This window comes from Pieris brassicae, chromosome 8 (assembly GCF_905147105.1).
Source record: "Pieris brassicae chromosome 8, ilPieBrab1.1, whole genome shotgun sequence".
Taxonomy (NCBI): domain Eukaryota; kingdom Metazoa; phylum Arthropoda; class Insecta; order Lepidoptera; family Pieridae; genus Pieris; species Pieris brassicae.
This window is the reverse complement of record NC_059672.1, coordinates 9,067,130-9,089,684: the sequence shown is the minus strand read 5'-3', so window position 1 is coordinate 9,089,684 and position 22,555 is coordinate 9,067,130. Positions and strand designations below refer to the sequence as shown.

The 22,555-nt window shown below is 33.0% G+C and overlaps 1 protein-coding gene across 4 annotated transcripts in view; it reads right to left on the bottom strand.

Moving 5' to 3' along the window:
* Window positions 1–22,555, bottom strand: part of LOC123712881 (receptor-type tyrosine-protein phosphatase kappa) — a 56,396-nt gene that overhangs the window by 7,116 nt on the left and 26,725 nt on the right. For 3 of the 4 annotated variants that reach the window (XM_045666235.1, XM_045666234.1, XM_045666237.1), the window contains exons 2-7: window positions 21,475–21,746; window positions 11,750–11,773; window positions 8,146–8,264; window positions 3,953–4,040; window positions 3,439–3,515; window positions 2,412–2,546 (exon numbers count right to left, since the gene is read on the bottom strand). In XM_045666235.1, the coding sequence (XP_045522191.1) occupies window positions 2,412–2,546; window positions 3,439–3,515; window positions 3,953–4,040; window positions 8,146–8,264; window positions 11,750–11,773; window positions 21,475–21,664 (633 nt within the window). In that variant the 5' untranslated portion in view covers window positions 21,665–21,746. The remainder of the gene's footprint in view (window positions 1–2,411; window positions 2,547–3,438; window positions 3,516–3,952; window positions 4,041–8,145; window positions 8,265–11,749; window positions 11,774–21,474; window positions 21,747–22,555) is intronic. The other variant, XM_045666236.1, reaches the window with a different exon arrangement.

Below are 22,555 nucleotides of genomic sequence, written 5' to 3'. Positions count from 1 at the left end.
TAAACATGTTGGAGTTCTTGGAGTAACAAGCTTTATCGTACTTTAATTAATGGGTTATAGTGATGTGTTAGAAACAGTGTGCTGCGATAAACAAGCTTCCTAATAATCTCTCTTATTGTTAATTAAAATTACGCGCAAGGCATGTTATTTGCGAAGCAACGTTCACTTTAATTATTTGAACCGGTGTTCGCGTTGAGGGCAAATTGTATTACCAATATTATAAATTAACGTTCCCGCATTATGTATGCTGATTACAATTCATTTTAATGGACTTTTCGTATGTTCTATTTTTCTTTAATTGTAAATTGTTATGGCTTCACAATTATAATAAAACTAAAATTAATGTTCATTATTGTGTTGACTACAAGCTCGCATAAGTTCTTTTTACAATTATTTATGTAACAAATATACAAAATATATAATTTATACGCCTTACACTTTTAGCACAACACGACAATTACCACTAAAATTGTATACACAAGAAGGTTACCGATTCTACTAGAAATGTTGGCGTTTTCTTCTTTCTCTGACTGGTTTTAAATATTTTGATTATTAACGGGCATTACAATTAAAGCTTACATCTAGGAGTACACAAATATAACAATATAGATAGACTTGATTTGAGAACTGGCAGTAAATGTAAAATTAGAAGCATTGAATGTATATTTCTTTTTTTTTTGACGTTCATAAGAGTACATTGTGTTACCTATATGGATAAATGATTTTAAATTGACTTGACTTGACTTAATAATTAACAGAATTCTTCCAAATTATAAATATGTGGTCTAACAAACGAGCGTTATAAATATAATATAAATAATAAGTTCTTGTAAAAATTGGAATACGATATATCTCCGAAACTGTTAGTTAGAGCCAATTTCAGAGGAAAATTGATTACACATCCTAGGAATAACAGTGACCTAGAAAGGTCCACCGAATGGGGATGGTAAAAGGTTTAATAGAAAAACGAGAAAATAATCTAGGAATCAATAAGTGTCTTTTTTTAAGAACAATAAGGTCCTTGGTGTCTTTAATAATATTGTGTATAACGGGACAAGAGTCTTGTTTATGAACGAAATTTTTAAGTGATCAATCTTATTTGATAAGAGTCGTCACCGCCAGTAATGTTGTTTAGTATAGTTGTTTTATATGCCAAACAATTTAATTTGAATTCTTTCTTATTCATTACTTACATTGTGAATCGGATTTCGGTTTTATCATATTTTGGTGTTTCAGCTGTAGACTGTAATATGTTTAATGTTATATCTCTTAAGAAGTTATTTATTATTAATTGGTTTGGTCAGTATTTATTAATTATGTGCAGATTTTTCAAAATATTGAATATATTTTGGTTTTGGTAATAATTATAAATAGCAGTGGGTCTAATTTCCTACAAACACTTGGTATGAAATTATAAAATTAAATAATCTTGATCTTTTTTTACTTCTATTTTGTGGGACTTATGGTTTCTATGGAACATATTGTTAAATATTCGTTCTAACGTTCAGTAATAAGTGTTCTTGTGTTGTATACAGTATGAGCAATAAGCTGTTAATTTTCAGGAACGTTTGGTTTCACCCCTGAATTGGCCTAGATGTTGAAGCCAGACGTGAACTTTGCCTTATGAGGGGAATCTTAAATTCGCTCAACAGATAATACTATTTTATAAAAATGATATATTTACCAATTGGTTGGACCATTGTCAAAATAAAATTAAAAACAGAAAATCGTACGTAATTTCAGAGAAAACCCTCTTGCGATAAATGTAAAAATTAACACAATTACACAATTTTGGGAATTAATTCTCATTCCCATTAACGCTTATGGCCGATTATTACGATGTTAAACATTAATGTAAGGGATTATTAGGATAATAGAGAGCCAGATGAATTTTTTTTCCTGCTTTTGAGCAGTATACAATACGACGAGTAATATACAATATATAATGAATATATGTATATTATATTTAAATTCCTATTCAATTTAGCAATGAGAAGTATCCACGCCAGGTATAAAGGCAAATAATAATTAAAACCAAATAAAATTGAAAACTATTTCTGTCAAAGCGGAAGTACGTTTGCATTTTGATTCAAAATTAGAACCCTGTTTCAAGACTTATTTTTTTTTTAGGTCTCTGTTGTTTTTACTTTTGCCTTTAGATGTAAAGTGATCTTGAATGAAATATACTAAAGTTAAAGACTATAAAGTTTAGTGAAGCATGATTTGAAGTAAATAACATACTTTTTATTCCTAGCGGTAATAATAATAGAGACAACCATATTCTATAATTATAACAACATTAATTAGCAAAATTTATTCAAAAATTAGCTACATCTCTGCATTACATTTAGTATAGTATAATAAACGGGAATCCTCTAGCGTCTGTAACACAAAGTTAAGGCTCAAATTACCTTAATGAAGTCAAAAGTCTTGGTAAGCATAACGATGGCGGCGGCTCGTTCCTGCCAAATCATTCGCCAAAACGACACCACCGTCTCTTCTGTTGGCCCCTGAGTCACTATGTATGCGTTTGGTTTTAATATACTCTGTGGACAAATATAAAGGTATAATAACGGTTTGACGATGCACAGACTCCTTTAATAAGTCTCACGATACTTCTAAATCATTAACTATACAAGTTAGTACTGTAAACTATAGCAACACGAAATACATAAGAGATATCATCACCCTGATAAAGTTATCAAAGGGCAATAGTCAGTGAGAAAGTATTGTGCCAAAATGTTATATCTGTGATGAAGTGAAGTTGGAACACGACTCATTACATACCTAAGACAACCGTAATAATGGCAAAGGGTCGATTTCTTCCGCCTGGGAAGTGGTTTTCGTGATATTGTGATCTGAGTTCTGCCCTAGTTGCCACTCGTGTCACGTTTTGTTCTCGACTTGGGAAGGATGCCGTAATAACTGTTTATGCTACATATACTTTATTTACTTAATGTAAGTCTGCAAATACGGGTAGTATATAATTGTAGAAGGAAAAATTATTCTACTTCGGTAAAATGTATACTGTTAATGTTCATTAAGCGATAATATCGAGTGAATTATTCAATGTGGAAAAAATATAACTTTAAATCTTTCCTTTCAAATTTATATAAATAAAATTGGATCGCAAAAAATGTTTCTAAGCGCAAAAGCCGAAGACAACATTTTTTTTCCTTGAACTCTGAGGAGGGTTTTTATGGAGAGAAAAATTAAAAAATGGCTAAGTAATCAAAGCAAAATCTAATTAAGGCGAAGGTTGATATTGTATATTTTTACACTTAGAGTTGTTTTGAAAAGATTTAATATGGTTGGTCCTATCCATTGGAACAAACAAACGTCTAGTTCTTAATAAAATTATACGAACATGTAGTTGGGCCGGCATACTTCATCTACTACGTGACTTGCAACCTCATTTATTAAACTTTTGGTACTCACATCTATATAGGAAGCGTTAATGTAGTCGGAATCTGGCTCGCGATCTACCGTTGGTAGCACCACTCGGTTGTAGTCGTCTGTGAAACGAAATTTCTTTTTAAATTAACATCATTGAAGGAAAAAGAGAAAGAAAGAAAACATATTTTTTGTATAAAACATGAAATATATGTAACCTTTCTCGATTGTAAAAAAAATACTATTATATATGGTGGCAACATGGTAGGAATACAAGCCATTTTGATAATAAAGTTTATCAGAACAAATTCTAAAGCTTAATAAACCTTAAATTCTGTTGCATAATGTTTTCAAGAGTTACAAGTTTCGCGTTGTCTTGACGAATTCTTGTTGGCGGTTGTCTTGTGCTCTCAACGTCATTAAATACTTATTACACTCAAAGTTTAAAACTATTCCTTTACTATGTACTTACGAAACGACAGTGATATTAATTATTGATACAACAATATTATTTTTATACGTTTACCACAATTATTAATATGTGTTATATATAACTTACAAGGAATGACTTTTTGGTTCTGGTTTTTGTGTAAATTAGTCTTTTTGGTTGCGTGACGGCAAGCGTGTGTCTCCACCTTGGTCGCCGTCTGTAACAAAATGCATACGAATGTTTCAAATGAGAATAAACCAATTGGATTTATTATGAATGAGTAATGAGTTTGTATTGTTTAAATTTAAATAAATAATAAAACGTTAATCTCCTTTTTTTATTGAAAACGATTGATCGACGACGAACGAACGTTTTTCGCTAAGTATCTTTAAACCCTTTGAAAATAAACGTTTCGTCGAAAGGTATTACTTGAAGACGTTGCCTTCGTGAATTTGACATTGTATGTACCATAATATTAATATTTGTGTGTGGATTTCGTCCATTATTAAAATGTACCAACATAACATATATATCCTTATATATATGAAGCAATAGTTGCATTAGTTTTACTCACGTATTTACTACACGTATATGAAATAAAACTTAGGTTTCAGCTTCAGCCAGTGTTAGATAATTAGTATTCATTTTAGAGTTGTTGGCCCATAATTATGCCAGAGCACCGAATTACTGTGGTAGTTCGGTAAATATAAATACACAACAGTGAGTATCAAAGTAATTAACGCGTCTATTCAATCAGCTAACGCGATTGACGCTCGCTCAAATAAATAAATCGCTAAAACATTGACCGATTTTTTAGAACAGGGATAGTTAGAAGTCTTATATATGCGATGCATTGAGTGGGCCAATAAGTTTACAATAATTTAATACATGAAGTTGTTTTCTTTATGATATCAAGGATTTTTTGAGTGTAGGTAACACTTCTTTACAAAACCACTCAAAGCGATGTTAAGGTGATATAAATAATATAGGGTGACCTGTAGATATTTGTATTATTAATTTACCTTTCTAGAGTCTATGGAAGTTGTAGAAATATACTAGCATTTTAAAGCTGATATTGCACAACAATATTATAGGTTATATAATATATAGGACGCGATATATCTATAGGATGTCACAACGTCGACGTAATTTTTTTTGTACGTTTTTTTGAGGAATTATACATACAATTTTTCTAACATAAATATTCTCTCTGCCCTTATACATATAATACACTGAACTGTCAAGCAAGTTCTACAAGGCTAAATAAACTAGAACTATTTCATTTGGAACCCGAACTCTCCATTCCATTAGCCTCGACTAATAGCTTCTCGCCACAGATTGTGTAAGGATCACTAATAAACTGGAGCTGATACGATTCTTATTGAACATTTTAAAATTATGTTCCTTGAAGTAGAGTGTTATGTTGATATTTGATAGTTGATATATGGTGGAGCAATGGCTCTGATGTCAGCTGCCATTGTCATTTACTTTTCATTATGGTATCATTTCCTTTCATTGTCATATGTCATTTACTTTTTATTATAATATCATTTACTTGCGATTTATTCGCTTGACCGCGAGTCTGCTTGCTACGACCGATCGCGACACCAGGCCCAAGTAGGGAATACTCCTTGGACCCTCACCACCGGACTAGATACCTCCGAACACGACCCCAGACCCGATTCGAAGGTCGCTCCTCGATCCTCTCATTAACATATCGATGAAATTGACTGCGCGCTGCGAGTAGAGCCCTTTATATTCTCGCGCACTGCAGCTCTCGTCAAGGGCTAAATACCCTCCGCCCTACCGCCTCGTATTAGCAGGGCGCGAGTCAACACTCCACCCGAAGAGGGCATATGCCCCGAACGGGCCTAAATACTCCTCTCGTGAGGGAGGGTGTAACAAGGAATGAATCGGAATGCGGCCGAAACAAGAAGAAGCCTTTATTAGGAAGACTCTTATGTCGAAATTAAATGCCAATTGCGACGAAATCTCTTCGATAATACGCAGGTCCCGTTTTTATAAAAATTCTTCGAAAATTCTACTTCCCCTTCCACTTTGTCTTACCGTGTTTTCCCGCCGATTGTCTTTGTCATTCCTTTTCTTCTTATTCTATCACGGCTATATATATATATATATATATATTGATTCTAAAGTTAGTTTTGCCGTTTACCCAATATTATAGCATCAGTGGCTTAGTGTATACTATTTCTTGAGATTTTTGAGGTAATATTAGTACATTAATATTGAAATAGACTACATTAAAATAGGCTAAATGCAATTAATATGTATGACCTTGCTATATAAATATAATGAGAAGCATTATTCAAGGTCACAATTACAAACTTCGGTTTCGTTGCCTGGTAAAAAATTATGAATTTGTAAACAGTTTGTCCTGTAGAATATTGCACCCGGAGAGATGCAGAGAATAATTTAATTAAATGCAACGAACGACTATTGTCAAGCTCAAACAGCTTTTCCGTTCAACAATAAACATCATTGTGGTTTAGTTGTGGCTCGATTCTCCACTCCAGGGTCAGAAATACTGGGGTCTGTTCTCATTATATTATTATATATATATATATATATATATATATATAAGCATTTCTGTAACAATAGCTCCGTTATTCATCGCACAGGTGTGACATTCCACCGACCTCGAGACATCGTGAGACGATCTAATTGGTTCTCCTTAGTTCCCGTAATTGTACCGTCTTAATTATCCGGTAATTTCTCTAGTACGCTGCCGCCCGTAACGGATTTTCATGATCATCTTTGCTGGTACTTCTTGCCATTATTTTTGCACCGGCGGTTAGGATGAACGGCTATCTGATATCAACATAAACAGAACAACAAAATTCTCGATAAGTATTTGTTGGGCTTTAGACTATAATAATATTAGTACGGTAATACATCAAATAATATAGTGTTTGTGTAAATGGAGTTCTACGAGTGGTTACCGCGTAAATTAGTCGAGACACTAGCGAATTTAGCTAATATTCACTCAGAAACCATAGCACTGCGTCGTTAGTAGAAGAGTAAATGTAATTAAATAAATAATAAATTGTACACGTGCAAATGGTGCACTTTCCTCTTCTCGCCTTTGGAATGTCCTGAAATCAAATCTGCTTTTGGATGTACATTATGTCATATCCTACTATTTTCAATAGTCAATATTTACTCGTCGAATCCTGTGCAAATTAGTGTCTATAGAAATAAAAGTCCTTACCAAATGTTGTAATTTTATTATTTATCTACTTTGCTTGGCTTAGCTGACGATATATGCAGTTAAATAAAACTGCAATATCATGTTTTGGCAAACGTCGCGAAATACGTTTCACGAAGCATGGAGGATTCAAATGTTTTTGTTTCGTTTTCCGTTGCACGAGCGGCTCCAAATGGTATGAATAAGTTTAATTTTACAAGTGCCTGACCTTTGAAAACTCCACAAAGTAACGGCTTTGACGTGGTTAGAATATTGATAGACACCTCGGTGACCCGTTTTATCATTCATCAAACATAAAGAGATCGACTTTACCTTTAACTGCCGTATAATACTTTCACAATAGAAACAGCTTTACTTCGTATCATAGATAGAAAGCGAATTCATTTGTTACGCGTTAATGATGTGAAGATCCGGATGTGATTTAAATTTTATAAAACATTATGCGTAGCACTTTTTCTTTGAAAGCTTCCTTTTACGTGTGCAGTTTTTATGCAAAATGCCTTCTTTCGCAAGTCGTTAAGTCTCTGGACAGTTACTTACGGCATACGTCGCTGCTAAGTACTACCACAGTGAATTTACCTATAGTTAGACGTTCAGAAATTAGACTTAAGAGATTATTAAGTGAATTAAATATACATTTATCTACACTGTGAAAAAATCTCCAAAGATAACTTTTAATATAGCTGGTAGATCTAAAATAGAGATTGACTTCTATTGAGGCATAATTGTGTTATAATTTGACCTAAATCGTATTAAAGATATCAATATTATAAATGCACTCTAAAGTCTCATCTTTAAAGTCTATTTATTTGCTAATGTAACACAGTTGCAGTTTTTATTACCTGTTTTGTATTTGTACGGTATTTTCATTTTAGATACCTGTGAAATACTGTACAAACATCATACTGTAGATGTCCTAATGATGGCTGCCATTATAAAGATTATTCTCTTGGTGTGGAGCCAAAGCGTATCTAGCTGCAATAAACTAGTCATTGTAGAATCGAAGCTAAATGTTCGTTGAAGTTAGTCTTCTCTCGCAATTCGTTGAATAATAAGAAATAAGATGAGATTGACACATTAAGCAAAAACCACCCACCTGAAACTCAAGCTTGTAGAGGACTTGGAACTTGCGCCGTTGTTCACACAGCTTTGGAAAATTCTTCAGCTCCACTGGTTTGTCCGGTATCGTCTCGGACACGGAGCCATTTTCATCAGCTGTCAACAGATTTGTTTATGAAATAATACAGATGCTGAAAATATTGCTAAAGTGTATTGTAGTTAAAAAAGCAGTTAGTTGAACTAAGTCAGCTAATCACCGAATGATCTATACATTAACCTACCAATATTGTAGTGAAACAATCAGAATCTCATCTGTGGAACATAAAGTAAACAAAATCGATCCTCCAAGTAATATTTTAAGAGAAAATGTTTTCGCCCTAAATTCCGGAATATTTTAAGCATACTTCGCCTTCGTCATATAAAACGTCTATCTATCGCCACCCCAAATGATGCCACGCCATTCGAGGCCAATCAGGGCCCGTCATCGTGATGACATTTTCGTAACGCGTATATTCAGGTATTGAATATACGTTAAATCTTATCTCGCTATCTAAGTAGCCAAGTTCTTCGTTTTTGTAAATATAAAATTCGAACTTTTTTTACGAAAGTGATAGTATTATTTTGTATGCGCGCAAATTGCGCTGGACTTAAAGACATAGACTTATTTTGTCAGGCGTCGAATGCTGATTACCGGCTTGTCTAAGGAAATGACCAGGCGGTATGTGAGGTGTAAAGCTCAAGCACTTAAAGCTTGGGCGGTAACTGCCGACATTTAATTAAAAAACCGACAAGGTTGTACCTTTGTCGTAGTGAACTCAGAGAATTGAGAGTTTGACATTTGCAAGGAGAGCATATTTCATTATTCAGCACGTTTGTTATAAAATTACATCACAGTGCATCAGAAACCTATTTAATAAGCGAGGAACGGATATGGAGCAAATTCAAACATATTTATGGAGATCTTGTTTCCTGTTATTCTCCTGTTCTTTGTTTGCATTATTGACGGAGTTTTTACTAAATATTCTCGAATAAAAAGCGTCTAGAAGTGCACTATTATATCCTACAACGTCTTAGCAGTGGTATTGCTCATATTAATGTTGTTACTAACCCATATTGTCCTTTGATACTCATCGCAGTTATTAGTGAAATGCACGCAGAAATGCGTGTGCATAATGTGTTGTTGCCACGTCTAACAAACAGAGTTATTTCAAGTGCAACGGTCAGTAAAGAGACGTTTATCGGTATTAACAGCTTTATGTCTATTGCCCTAGTTCGTAACTATCACACAAGTAGAACATACTCAATAGTGACGGAGACGATCGTGTCAACTGATTGAGTATCTTTACGACAACCTGAAGATACGATGTCAATCTGTATACATCTGTTAGTTTCGATTTTTTTGTTTTTTGTTTACATATTGTATTTACTGCGATTTATCTGTACGTATTTGACTGGTGATCTTGTATTCTTTGACACGTCGAATGTTATCGACTAGATTTTTCGATACATTACCTGGGCGTTAATGTAAATTTGTAATGAAACGTTGTGTTCTTTCACGATCACGGCATGTCTAGGTTTCTGAACTGGGAATCTATTCGTCTTACACTTGTCATGATATAACTATGCACTATAGACAGGGATAAGTACGACGGCTATGTGTTAGTAACACGGAAAAAAGATAAATTGAGATTTACTTTGCTAAATTAGCATACTTCTGTCAAAAACGTCCAGCGAATTGAACGTTGTAATTAATTCAGAATTTTGATTCGTTGAAATTCAGCGAATTTTATAACACCTCTTTATTCGTTTTAGTAAAAGACTTTTTGAACCGTTACAATATGGCACTTGGGATATACATGACTAAAATTTGGTTTAAGCAGACACTGTAATAAATTAAACATCAGATAGTTGCTTCAATGATTTCAAAATCAACTCACCTGTGAAATATTACTGTGGTATACCTTTTATCTCAAAAGGGATTAATTTAGAGGGTAGGTACAAAATAACAACTTTGTAAGTACGTGAAGATAAGGAGCGAAGACAGAAACTCGAGAAATATTGTTAAACTTCCCTACTTCGGCGTTGTTTTGAAAATTGTTTCCAACTCTAGCGAAATAAATGAGCTGCCCGTGGATATTTTTCACTTACAAATTGTCTTTTGTGGCTTATATTCACTACTGTGTCTATTAGAAGGTGTTACAATCTGTTTAGAAATACGGTTATTAATATTTAATTTCATAATCATGTTTAAATACTTAGATGTATTTAATAAATTATTAAAGATTCATGTCGATGTCCGTATAGCGTTGAAAGGAGGAGTCAAGTTGAAGCTATTAACGACGTATAGTCGACGAGACAGAATTGAAGTGTCTTATTATAATAATTTAAACACAATCATCTTTTGAAACAGTAAGCGCTTTGTAAACGCTTTCAAGTATTTACAAAACAAGGAGCGGCTTGAAGCGACTTTTGTCACCTGCAAATCTTTTCATCGACCAAGCGACGTCGCAAAGCAGAAATGTTGACAAAATATATGAAAAGCAATAAAGCACCACGCGGTTCATTTGTAAAACTTTTTGTAATGAAATCCCATTTAAAGCTTTCAATGGCTGAGCTGTCGTCACGCTGTCCGTATCGGCTTACATTATGTTTGCATATAAATTACGGGATGTTTGCAAATAAAATTCTACACGACTAATAAACCCTATCGAATTGCGACCTACGCTATTACAACTATATAAATTGCAATTGTTTATAATATATATTATGCCCATATTAGTTTGATTTTTTACTCTTATGTTTATATTGAAATAGTGGGGAATTCCATTGAATATTTTTTGGTTTGGAGGAGCGATAGGAGAATTATACCTGAAAAGCTAAAACGCTTTTATTAAAGGAAATTGAAAATTACTATTGGAAGTATCATGGCTATAACAAGTAATCGATATTCGACAGCTTCGAGTCAAGTATTCTTTGTCAAAGCACTTCATTATTGTATTCGTGGTCGGAGTTCATTATTATGGACAATAGGAATATTGAGACGGGAACGTTGGACGAATAAAATATTCGCTCGAAATGTATTTACTAAGTTTGACTCGTTTCGAATAAGCGATTAAAGATATTTACATTTTAACTTCCGATTGACTAAAATAATAAATCTGTCGGTACAACTTGTTTTTGTTGTTTAGTTTAATTATTCTAGATCTTTTTTAAGACTCTAAACAACTCTAGACACGTTTTCATTAATTTGTGTTGTTTCAATATTATTTAAAAAAAAATTGGGTCGAAACAGGAGTTGCCTGCTCAGCAACGGATATGCATATCTGTTATTATTCCATCGCAGTGTAATCAATTGTCAAAATAAACATATAAAGCCTAGACTAACTGTAGTCTTCTCATTTGGAGCCCAAACATTTAAGTCGTGTGTATTGCGTTTACACTTAGTTACGAGGATTCATTACTGATTCCGATTAATATGTATTTATTGCTCAGTTTTCAAAAACACAGTCACATATAATTTAAGACTAAAATAATATATTCCAATACGAGTAATATTATTCTAAACTACGAAGCATTAGTTGTCTAGCGTACGTATTAAAGCGCCGATTTCTAAACACATAAGTTTCAAACCATGAACTTACTCTCAGGCTTAAAGGTCACTCGGTCTGAAATCACAAAATTGTCAATTAAGTCTTTGACTTTCAGCTTATTTTGAGACAACATATGTTGTAACGTAGCGGGCGTGTGACGAGATCACTTGTGGTATAATGGAATTTAATTTTAATATCGAAGTTTAAAAAGTCGGGAGTTAGTACCGAAGCAGCTAACAAACACTACGACCGTACGACGTGGCTTAAGTGAAATAAAATATATACCTAGAAATACAAGAATTCTTAAATCGGTGTTATAGTTCATAATATAATCTTGAAGGTTCAAAATTTTGAATAAAAGATGACGGTATCACATTTTGTGATTGGTCAACAGCGATTCTATCCCAATTATCTCTATTGACCGACACTCGACACGATCCGACCTTCCATTCGACCAAGAGAAATCAACCGAAACGTTCATTGTTTGGTCTTTGTTTCACTTTTTAATCCCTTAATATTGCGGTATATCAGCTTTGATTAGAGCGAATAAACACTTCGAGCACTAGGTATTCCTATTGTGTGCCTAAAACTGCTCAGGAAAAAGATGATAAAAGATGCTCCACAATAAAAACAAAACAAAACTTTCAATGCCTGAGATTATCCGCTACATTTATTTTGTTCATATTTTTGGTTAACGGTACTTACCTATTCCACGAAGGATACATGAAACAAAGGATAAATGAACCATTAATAATAATATATACAAAGACACATATAGCTCGATGATACTTTATAGCACATACATATAGTATTTTAATGAATGTGTTATGATATGATTTCTGAGCGTGGTTGAGTTGTACGTTTATGTTAAGCTGGGAAATAATTACACTAATTGTAGTGTTGCTACAAAGTTGAATAAAGTTTTAGCGTAACTAGATACTCCAGATTATTACCCAATGAAAATCCTATTTGGTAATGGAATTTTATTAAAGTAACTAACTAAAAGCGAGATTGAATTAAAAAAGAAAAAATATCATAAGCTATTTAGTTCTTCACAAACTCTGACACTTTTTTTTATTTATTCTAAAGTACATGTAATTTTTTTGTTATTTATCATGATTCTGTATGGGCAATTAGTCTTTCATGATACGTCAACTTTTAGAATTTGGATCAATTTTGTTTTTTGCACCGTTGCAAGTATTAATTGCGTTAGAGAAATCCTTTACAATTATAGTTTAAGTTATGCGTGTATTTAAATGTATTGTGTATTATAGCAGGCTATATAGGCACGTATAACACAAAAGCCGGCGCAGTAATAAGGTTACCCATGTTAACACTGAGCTTAATAAGAAAGCACTCAAATGTTAATAGCGGTAACCGCTCGGAACTACATCGATTAGGATTGAGAGACTATTCACGTCCAATGAGGAGATGAATGAAAATATAGGTTTTGACTATATAACGTTCGTATGATTTAATTGAACTTTAAAAATATATAATGCTGAGTAGCAACTTGGATATAATTAGACTAAAAATGCCATGTTCTGTCTAGAGACCACAATGTAAAAACATTCGACATTCACAATAAGGCTTTTTTGTATATAGAAAAAGTAATAATTTGTGCCAGCTTTAGACGTTGTAACATATTTTCGTAGGATATTGAAATGATTATTATTGATCGAAAACGCCTGATATGAAAGTTGTTATCGGCTTATCTGAATAGACGATAATTCGTGAAAGCTTTGTCCAAATGGAATTTTACTATGAGTATATACGAGCACTTAGTGATATCAGATTGTCATCTAAAGTAAAATTACCCCGTGTATAAAACGTGTGCTTTGCGAATTTCATAATAATCAGAATAATAGCAACGAGGTGTGATGCTCGGTACAATTCAGGTTTTAACTTCTATTAATATGTATTCTACTATGCCACACACACAACTAGCCACACATTTTAGGCTCTCATTGATTACGATTTCCGTAAAGCACTCGAACGTCGAGTTATTAGGTAATATTTTTTTTATTCACTTTAAGCAGTGAGTTATTTACATTAAACCAGTTAATTATACGTGAGATATAACTGTTTACATCGTCCAATAATACTTTGTTCCTATTCTCTTTAAATAGAAGTGAAGTGTCATCAGCAAACAATACCATCTCTTGAACTCCGTTGACAAAGAATGGGAGGCGCAAGAATCGAGCCTTGGGGACGCCGATTGACACCTGTCAAACCGGAGAAGTAACTCCAGTGACATACACTCTTTGGATCCTTCCCTTTAAATAAATAATTAAATGTCAAAGATTTTAAACTGTTACATTATCTTATTACTTATATGAAAAATTTCGTTATCAAGTTGAGTATCCTGCGTTTTACAAACACTAACATATATGTTTAAGTGATAAATTTGAAACTAAATGCTCGCCGAACTTAACTACGAAGTCGTTGTATCAGGCACAACATACTTACTTATTATAAGAGTTACTTAAATTGGTAGCTACGAGTTACATTCATCATAACTTGAAAACTTAACCTCTTTCCGTGAATTGCAGTCTATTCTGCAGTTTGTATAGCAGCCACTTCAGTGCGCTTCACTCGGCCACTCAAACCCCTCGTAAGAATGATGTGTCAACTGTCATTAGTGAACGAGGGCTATTGATTCTCGGTTAAGATTTGTTGGTTTTAAAATGGCGCCTCTGAAAACTTCACAAATGATCTTCTCGCTATCGAAGATAATCACTCATAAGTTAGTCTCTATAAACTTTGAGAGTAATCGAGGCCATTTGAAACATTCTGTGAACGAATATATTTGCTTTTGCCAAAATCTACAAGTAAGAGATTTTAGGGTTGGCAATAGTAATTTAGTTTAAGCACCAACGTTTTTTGGTTTGTTTTAAAAGGATGAGTTTTAAAAACTAAATATTATAAGATAAACCACAATATAACTAAGGTGGTTATGGGGCTAAAAAAAAAGTTCCATATATGCCGAGTAGATGCAGTCGCCCTCTGGGCTAGCGGTCATTAAGTCATACCGAGTAATATACAAAAACGTAGTTACGGTCAGACGAGCTTTAAGAATAATAAAGTAAAAAAATATCAAGTGAATACAGTAATATGCATAGCTTTATTACTAAGGGGCTGTGAGGCGCCATGGTGACGCGCCGATATTATGATCAAATTTCAAGGATGCCCTACTAACTAAACTAAAACGTATAAGCGGAGGTTATCTTTATGTTTAATTCTTTATTAAAATCAATCAAATAAGAAGTTAAAAAATGTATAAAATGGATATGTAGTAAAAATTTGATTAGGCGTTAAGAAGTTTTTTTTATTCAAAAAGAATTTCCTACAAATTACGAGACAATGAACACAGTCACACGTTTCGTTACGCTAACAAAGTTTGTGTTTAATTGCTATGAACTATAGGTTATCGTTTAGAATGTACTTAGCTATAATATAAAACAGAACTATATCAACAGTTTAACGTTTATTTTGGGATCGAGCCGGATCCACAGGCGGATGCATTCACTCCATAAATTCTTTTTACGTATAAACATCGCCTGTTTCATATTTTTTACAAGAATGTGTAGACGTAGGCGTGATACAGAAATATCGCTGTATGAATGACCTGCCTCAACGACCACTGGGATTAAACAAATCTAAATAAACGATTAGAAGTGAATCAGCTCTTAAGGAATTGCAGTCTCGTGTCACTTGTTCTAATTTTATATAGTTATGTAAATATAATTTTATTCGTGCTACAGTAACAAACCTTGAGCTTAAAGTGTTCTTGATATGCTTAATTCACTACAATACAATAATAAAGTATAATCCCCATTATGATGTATTACACTCTTCTTTCTATATTTGACTTTTGGTCGTGGGATTTTCCGATGCATTCTCTCTTTTGTTTCCTTCAGTTTGTCTACGTCTTTTCTATTCATAACTATGTTAAATGAAAGTCAGTTACCCTTACCCAGAGATAAAGCTTACCAAGAATTGACGTATTTTCTTCAGTTCACGCAAGCGCTGTGGAAGCTGCGTTGCGTAGCAACAGGTCTAGGAATACGACGCTCCTTATTAATTTAAGCGTTAACGAGCAGCTGTACGCTCCTAAGTATATTGTTCTAAAAAAATAATTGCGTAATCAATTGTGCAACTTTCCGACTCATATTGGACGTGTGACGATGTGTGATGAATTAGATCGGACTGTCTTTTACATCTTTTAATATTTGGTGCCTACTATGTATTGTTTTTAAACAAATAAGTCGAAACAAAAGTGACAGGAGTGATATCTAAGATTACCTTACTTTAATCAGCTGCGTTCAATCTGCGTCTCTATTAAACAGCTTTGTATGCTTTTCATGGAACTTTTCATAAAAGCTGACGATGTCAGATAGTTCAGATATTTCAAGCTGCCTCACAATTGCGTAAACAATTTCAGAAACATTTCAAACCTTATCGCGGACATCGTCCAACATTTTATGTTAAAAGTGACCTGAATACTCCCCTTTGACCATGTTTCCTTTGATTTTGCCGCTTTTAACTGAAACGAAACATACGCTGGAGTACTTGAAATGTAAAGTATGTATGTATGTTGAGCCAAATACATACTTAATAATTATGATTGAAATTTTATTATTCGTATCATTATTTTGTAAGGTAGGCTAAAAAATTAATAGAAAAACGGGGATATTTTTTATCTTTCAGTGAGTGCAACACTAGGAGATTCCAATACTCAAACTGAGAACCGTTTAGTACAATTTTCCTCAACATAATTTACGTATTTAGTTCTATATGAATAGCGGAAATAAAGTTCGGGGACCTAGTTTAACAGATTGTCATTGTAATTTAAAATTATGTTAAATACAGCGCCAGAAAATGCTGCCAGCGTTAAAGGTACACTGCCTCGAAAAATAAATTTTTAAATTATTTTTACTATGTAGACTAAGAAAATTGTAAATACTGTATATTTGAATGTTATAAACATTTGATAATTATATTAAAATGACATATTTATGTTTATTTGTTTCAAATCAGATTTATAATTAATGAAATACATCTACAAATAATGGTAGCACGCAACACAAAATATACAGAAAAAATGCCACAGTGTTTGCATAAAGTTTTATTTTGCTTTATGTAATTTATTAGTTTTCCTTGTGTGTTAGTCCATATAAAGGTGGACCTCAGTGCACCTTGTATAAAACAGAGCACCGATCTTCTTCATCAAAAGATGTTAATTCGAAGTTCCAAGTCGTTCCAAGACAGACGATGAGTAAAAATAACAATTAACGAACAAAGGCCCTTGCAAATAGCCGCTTTAATTAAAGAGCCCGCAGCAAATTTGTAAAACGTCTCGTACTGCCTAAAGCCTACTATTAATAGCTTTAATATTAATACGTAATAAATTAACTGTTGCAAAACATTCCTCTCCGTTACAAACCCCAAGGGTTAGATAATCTAAGATTTTAATAATTTATCTTATATCCAGCATTTTGCGCAACATTATGATCTCAAAGTATTGTCTATGTTTGAATTATTTTAGAATTATTATTTTAACAATGAGCATGATTTATGTTTAAATTCTATCCGCGACTGCAACCTAACAGTAGGTACTATTGTCACATTAAATCGAGGTGACGGATTTGAGGATAATTATCACGGCTAGTAATTATTGGACGGTATTACTTATTTACGCTTTAAATATTGCTGGAACTCTGAGATACTTTCGCAATTAGTTTCAAAAATAAATTGTGCAAAGTGCAAAGCATTTGAAGTCGACTCATTACTAACAACATTACCCTTATTTTGTGGTTAATTTGAACGTTTTGTTAATATGTGTTGTTTGTAAGAAGTTTCAAAATTAAGGAATTCAATGACTAAATTAGTGCGTAGTTCATATTGTATTTGTTAAATATAAAGTGAGGGATCAAAAGGTCTTCCCTATGATAAAGTTAATAAACTCATATTAAATAAAACAGCTTAACTTTACGTTCCGTTGTAAGTTTGATTGTGCCGGTTGTGCAGAAATCTAAGTTAATTTGTAGTCTATTGTTGTGAACCCTTTATTTGTAAACTATCGAATTCGGTTTATATTATTTAAAAAGCAATAACAAAAAAGTTTCGCAAAGTAATATCAAACGATTAAGTTTTTGCGCAATCCCAAGTTTCATTTTACTTTTGCGGAGTTTTAAAACTTCTATAGAACTAAGGCCTCGGGGAATGAAAGGTTTCTTGTTCCGATTCTGATTACACAAGGGACTGCGGGCGCGAATGTCAATATAGGTTTTGGAAGACGACTAAATATAATTAAATGATATGCCACCTCGCTTTAAACCTTACCTTGTATATAAAAGTACGCACGTATTAATAATATTATAATTACGACAAGTGATCTATTTCTAAAAAAAATCCGCTGCTTAAGCTTAAATGTGAATATACAATGTCATAAAACCATTCAACGTAAGTTAAAATAATTCTTGGAATTGAAATACGCAAGCACATTTTACGGATGTAGTGCGGAAATCCGATTTCCGTCATGTACGTACGATGACAATTATGAAAGCTACCCGGCTTACAATTGTTAACTTTTTGTGTGAAATAAGCCCTTAATGTCAGTGAATGAGAAACGATCCAAAGCGAGAAAAGTAATTGAATACTTTTCAGTGAAATTATGTCTTGGCTTGAATATTGAACTAATTGCCTTTTAATTTCTCTGACTGTCTATAAGTCTATATTGTCTGTTTTGTAACATTTTTTAGCCGTCATTTATAAAATAGTCGTCTAATATTTTTCCAGATAATGATAGGTTTAAGAATTTTCAGTTAAATATTCTAATAAAATATGTGCATTATATATTTTAGTATAGTCTGTATGTTAGAATTTGAGCTAGACAATTGAGACCTTAGACGATTACGTACGTGAAAATATACGGGGATTGAAGATTGCTATTATGTATATAAGCCAGATTCCTCTGTTTACGCGATATTTGCTAGTTTACCTCTATAAATGCTACGTACTCTCGTAGAGTAGCCACAAAACAAACAATAGGTACGTTAATCGTGTCTGGAAGAGAGCCAATATGGATTGGTCTTTGTAAATTACAGGTACATTTCAATATACTCAAACGAGGATTTACCGAAATCAAACTCGAATACATTACAATACACCTTTGCATGTTGCAAAGGATAATCGTGATATTGCTAGCGTGAATGGATATCTTCTCTGTACATATAAAATTCTCGTGTCATGTTTGTTGCCACACTCCTCCGAAACGGCTCGACCGATGCTTATGAAATTTTTATGCCTATTCAGTAAGTCTGAGAATCGGCTACTATCTATCTTTCAAACCCCTAAGTGATGAGGGGTGTCCACCCCAAAAACATTTTTTTATTTTTTAGACAACTTTTTTGGTTTTATTTTTTTATGTTACAGCATACAAAAATACATACAATCCTTAATTGTCGATCGACCTCTATTTTTACTATAGTAGATAGGTTATTTTTATACAACTAAAAAAATGTTTCCTGGAAATCATATACGTGGCAAAACCACGTCTGCCGGATCGGCTAGTGAAATATAATATTAGAGGTACAGCACAAATGATAGCAGGACCAAATATTTTAATAATTATTATTTGTAAATTTGTTAACAAAATTTCTTTCACTCGCGAACAATGTATTAATTTCATAAGCCTCTATCAAAGAATGAATAGTATCCATAAAAACAATTGTACTGAAATAGTAGGTTTATCGAAATGAGCTAAGTGCGAACCTCAACTGAACTAACAAGGTTTGGACGAGAGCCAATGTCAGAGGCTTGTGACATCGACACGATAAAACAAAACCAGAAATCACAAACCGCTTTAGATGCTGTTGAACATCTTCTGAAATCATAATTGAGCCTTTTTATTATGAGTTTTAAATTGTAAAGGTGTTTATAATTATTTCTTATTACTTACTTATCATATTTCCTAATGGGCAAGATGGTTGGGCCACAAATACGGAAATACTATTCTTACAATAAAGACTGGTAATCTTAATGTAACATTCCATACAGTCGATAAAGTTTGATTGATTCGAGAACGATGGAATGTTTTGAACGTATTTGTGCGCACATTTCGTGTCGTGCCGGACATAAACTGACGTCCGTTTTATTACATAAATAATGAATGGAAATAGAAATTCTACTTCTAAGCGAGTAAATTATCGTGTTAAAATATATATCATTAGTTATGTTTAATAACGAAACAGACTTTACTATAAAATAATTTAATATTTTCAGCAAATTATTTATTTCTAGATTTAGTGAATTAGACTAAAGATTATTTTGTAAAGGTTCATATTGAACACAACTGAATAATTATTTAGTAATAAAGAAGTCACTCTTTATATACAGAAATAAACTTTAGTTTTGAGAATAAAATTACAAGTGCTTAATTGTGATTAAAATTAAATTCAAGTTAGTGAACTGTCTGAAGCAAAGCTAAACTTTGTGAAATGTCTTCAAAAGTCCGCCTTTTTCAACTTCGCTTTGTACCCCTTTCTTAATATTTGATGAAAGTCTTTACGGCTTTATCTAGCAATTTATCTGGCACCCACCTAAAGACACTTGTAAATAGTTCTTTAAAATTTACTTACATTATGTTTCCTAAATAAATAAACTGAGCTCGACAAGGATTTCATTGAACAAAAAATAAGCAAGTCAACTTTTGATCTGATCGTTTATCAATAAAATACACTATTCACTTATATTCTTTTCGTATATTATGAAGCTATGTATTCTAAATGCAAATAAAAGAAGATTGAACAGTGAACAGTGATGCATCGCGATCGTAAAAAAATTGCGATCTATTTTTAACGCTACGTATTGATAAGATGGAATTTTGCTAGGATATAGTTCGATTGACTGTATGTGTATATCGTCATTGATTTTATTATTTTGTCTTGGTCCACAGATGCAACAAGAATTTAATGATTAGCTTTTCTCTATGAATGAAGATTGTCCATGGAAGTCATGACTGTAGTAATGTTATTAATAATTAACTAAAAGCCACATTCTCTTGTTATAGTAGTATACTCGTATTGTTATTTTATTATTTCAAAGTATAAACTACGAATGCTAAATGGTTACCATTGCCAAAAAGAAAAAATCTATTTCAGAATATTCAAAGACGGGCGTTTTCTCAACTCACATACAAGCCAAATGATTATCATTCTTGTAAGTAGTAATAATTTACAATTTAAGGGAGTAGGTTGATTAGAAATAGGTTGTTTCCTGGTATTTTTGTGATTCATCTGTTTGTTGCTCGAGCTCGGCCGTTGACATTGCAAATGTTTCAACGTTCAGCACATTAAATTCCGAACTGTTTTAGAACAATGTCATTGCCGTGTCTTACAGTACAAGTAGTATTCAAACTACCAGGACAGTGGTTGAAATGGCCATGAATAGTTCTACTTCACTACAAGTTTAAAATGTCGCAAATGGGTAGCTTAATTGAAGTAAACTTGAGTTCAGTTGGAAATAAACGAAGTTCTGCGTTGATTCTTCCGGTTAAACATGCAAATTTTAGCAGAAACATTGAATTTAAAATATTTTTCGGGTTAACAGCTAAGTTGCTCTTCAGTGAATAACGACCGTTAAATAAAACAGCAATTTGTAAAATTTCAGAAATATTTTAAATATTCATATAGAGAGTACCTACGTAAAGTTATATGTCAGGTGATCGTGTGATGTCGAATACTACTAATTGAAGCTAACGAAAATCTACTCACCGAAGGAAATGAGGCCGCTATTAAGCATAGTCAATTTAATGCTATTGGGGATAGAGACCAGACTGCTAGTGCCCGAGGATTCCTTCTTCTTTGGTTTCTTCTCGAGGTCGTATCGCGGTGCTGACCTGGACCTATGCTTGCGTTGGCTCGTAGACAACGATGGGCCACGTTGGCCCGTTCTAGAAGACATGGTTGCTAACTTCACATACACATCACTTGCACTACACTACACTGTACACTACGAGCGCTTATCAAATAATCATGGTTCCCACCTGAAACAAACATTTTGTTTTAGTCAACAAACACAAGACAAGTGGCTTAAAGAGTAGTCTTATGTATATATATTTATTTAAGAGTTAGTTTTTAATTGAGTCAGATTTATATTTTCATATGCCCCTATTTATGGTTGTAATATGGAATGGTTCTTAGCAATTATCGAGAAAAATTAATGAAGTAATTATATATAAGAATTTAATACTAATAGTTCAGTTACGAAACGTTTAGTTCTCTCTTTTCCGTTTTTCATACAATAGAAACTTTAAATGAAGAAATCTACCTTAGTTTCGTTGCTTGAGGCGTAATTAAGTCTAAAGTGGTTTCAGAGCCATACAGCAATGTAAAATATGTAACACAATTATTTTAAATAGAAGTAAAGTATGATTATCTTATTATGATGTGGTAGTTTCATACATGGTTAAGCAGTTTTTACTATCTATAGATCTATTTATAACTATAACTGTACTCAACTATAGGAGTAGATGAAATACAATGTCATTAGAAGAAGTAGGTATTAGTCACACGCTTTGTTCAGGATCAATGTATCGTAAAATGTATTTTAAGTTTACGATACATTTATGTTATACCTGGAATGTGAATTCAAATATCGCCATCTGTTATGTAGGCGGTTGCTAATACTTTTTTCCAGATAAATTCTTACAATCTGAAATTAAATGATGACGAGGATAACGGGATTGACGTTTGAAGGAATTACAAAAAAAATATGCGCTTGTGGATTATATATTTATTATATCCTATGACGCACTGTGTTTCCCAGATGTCTCGATATTGGAACACGATATAG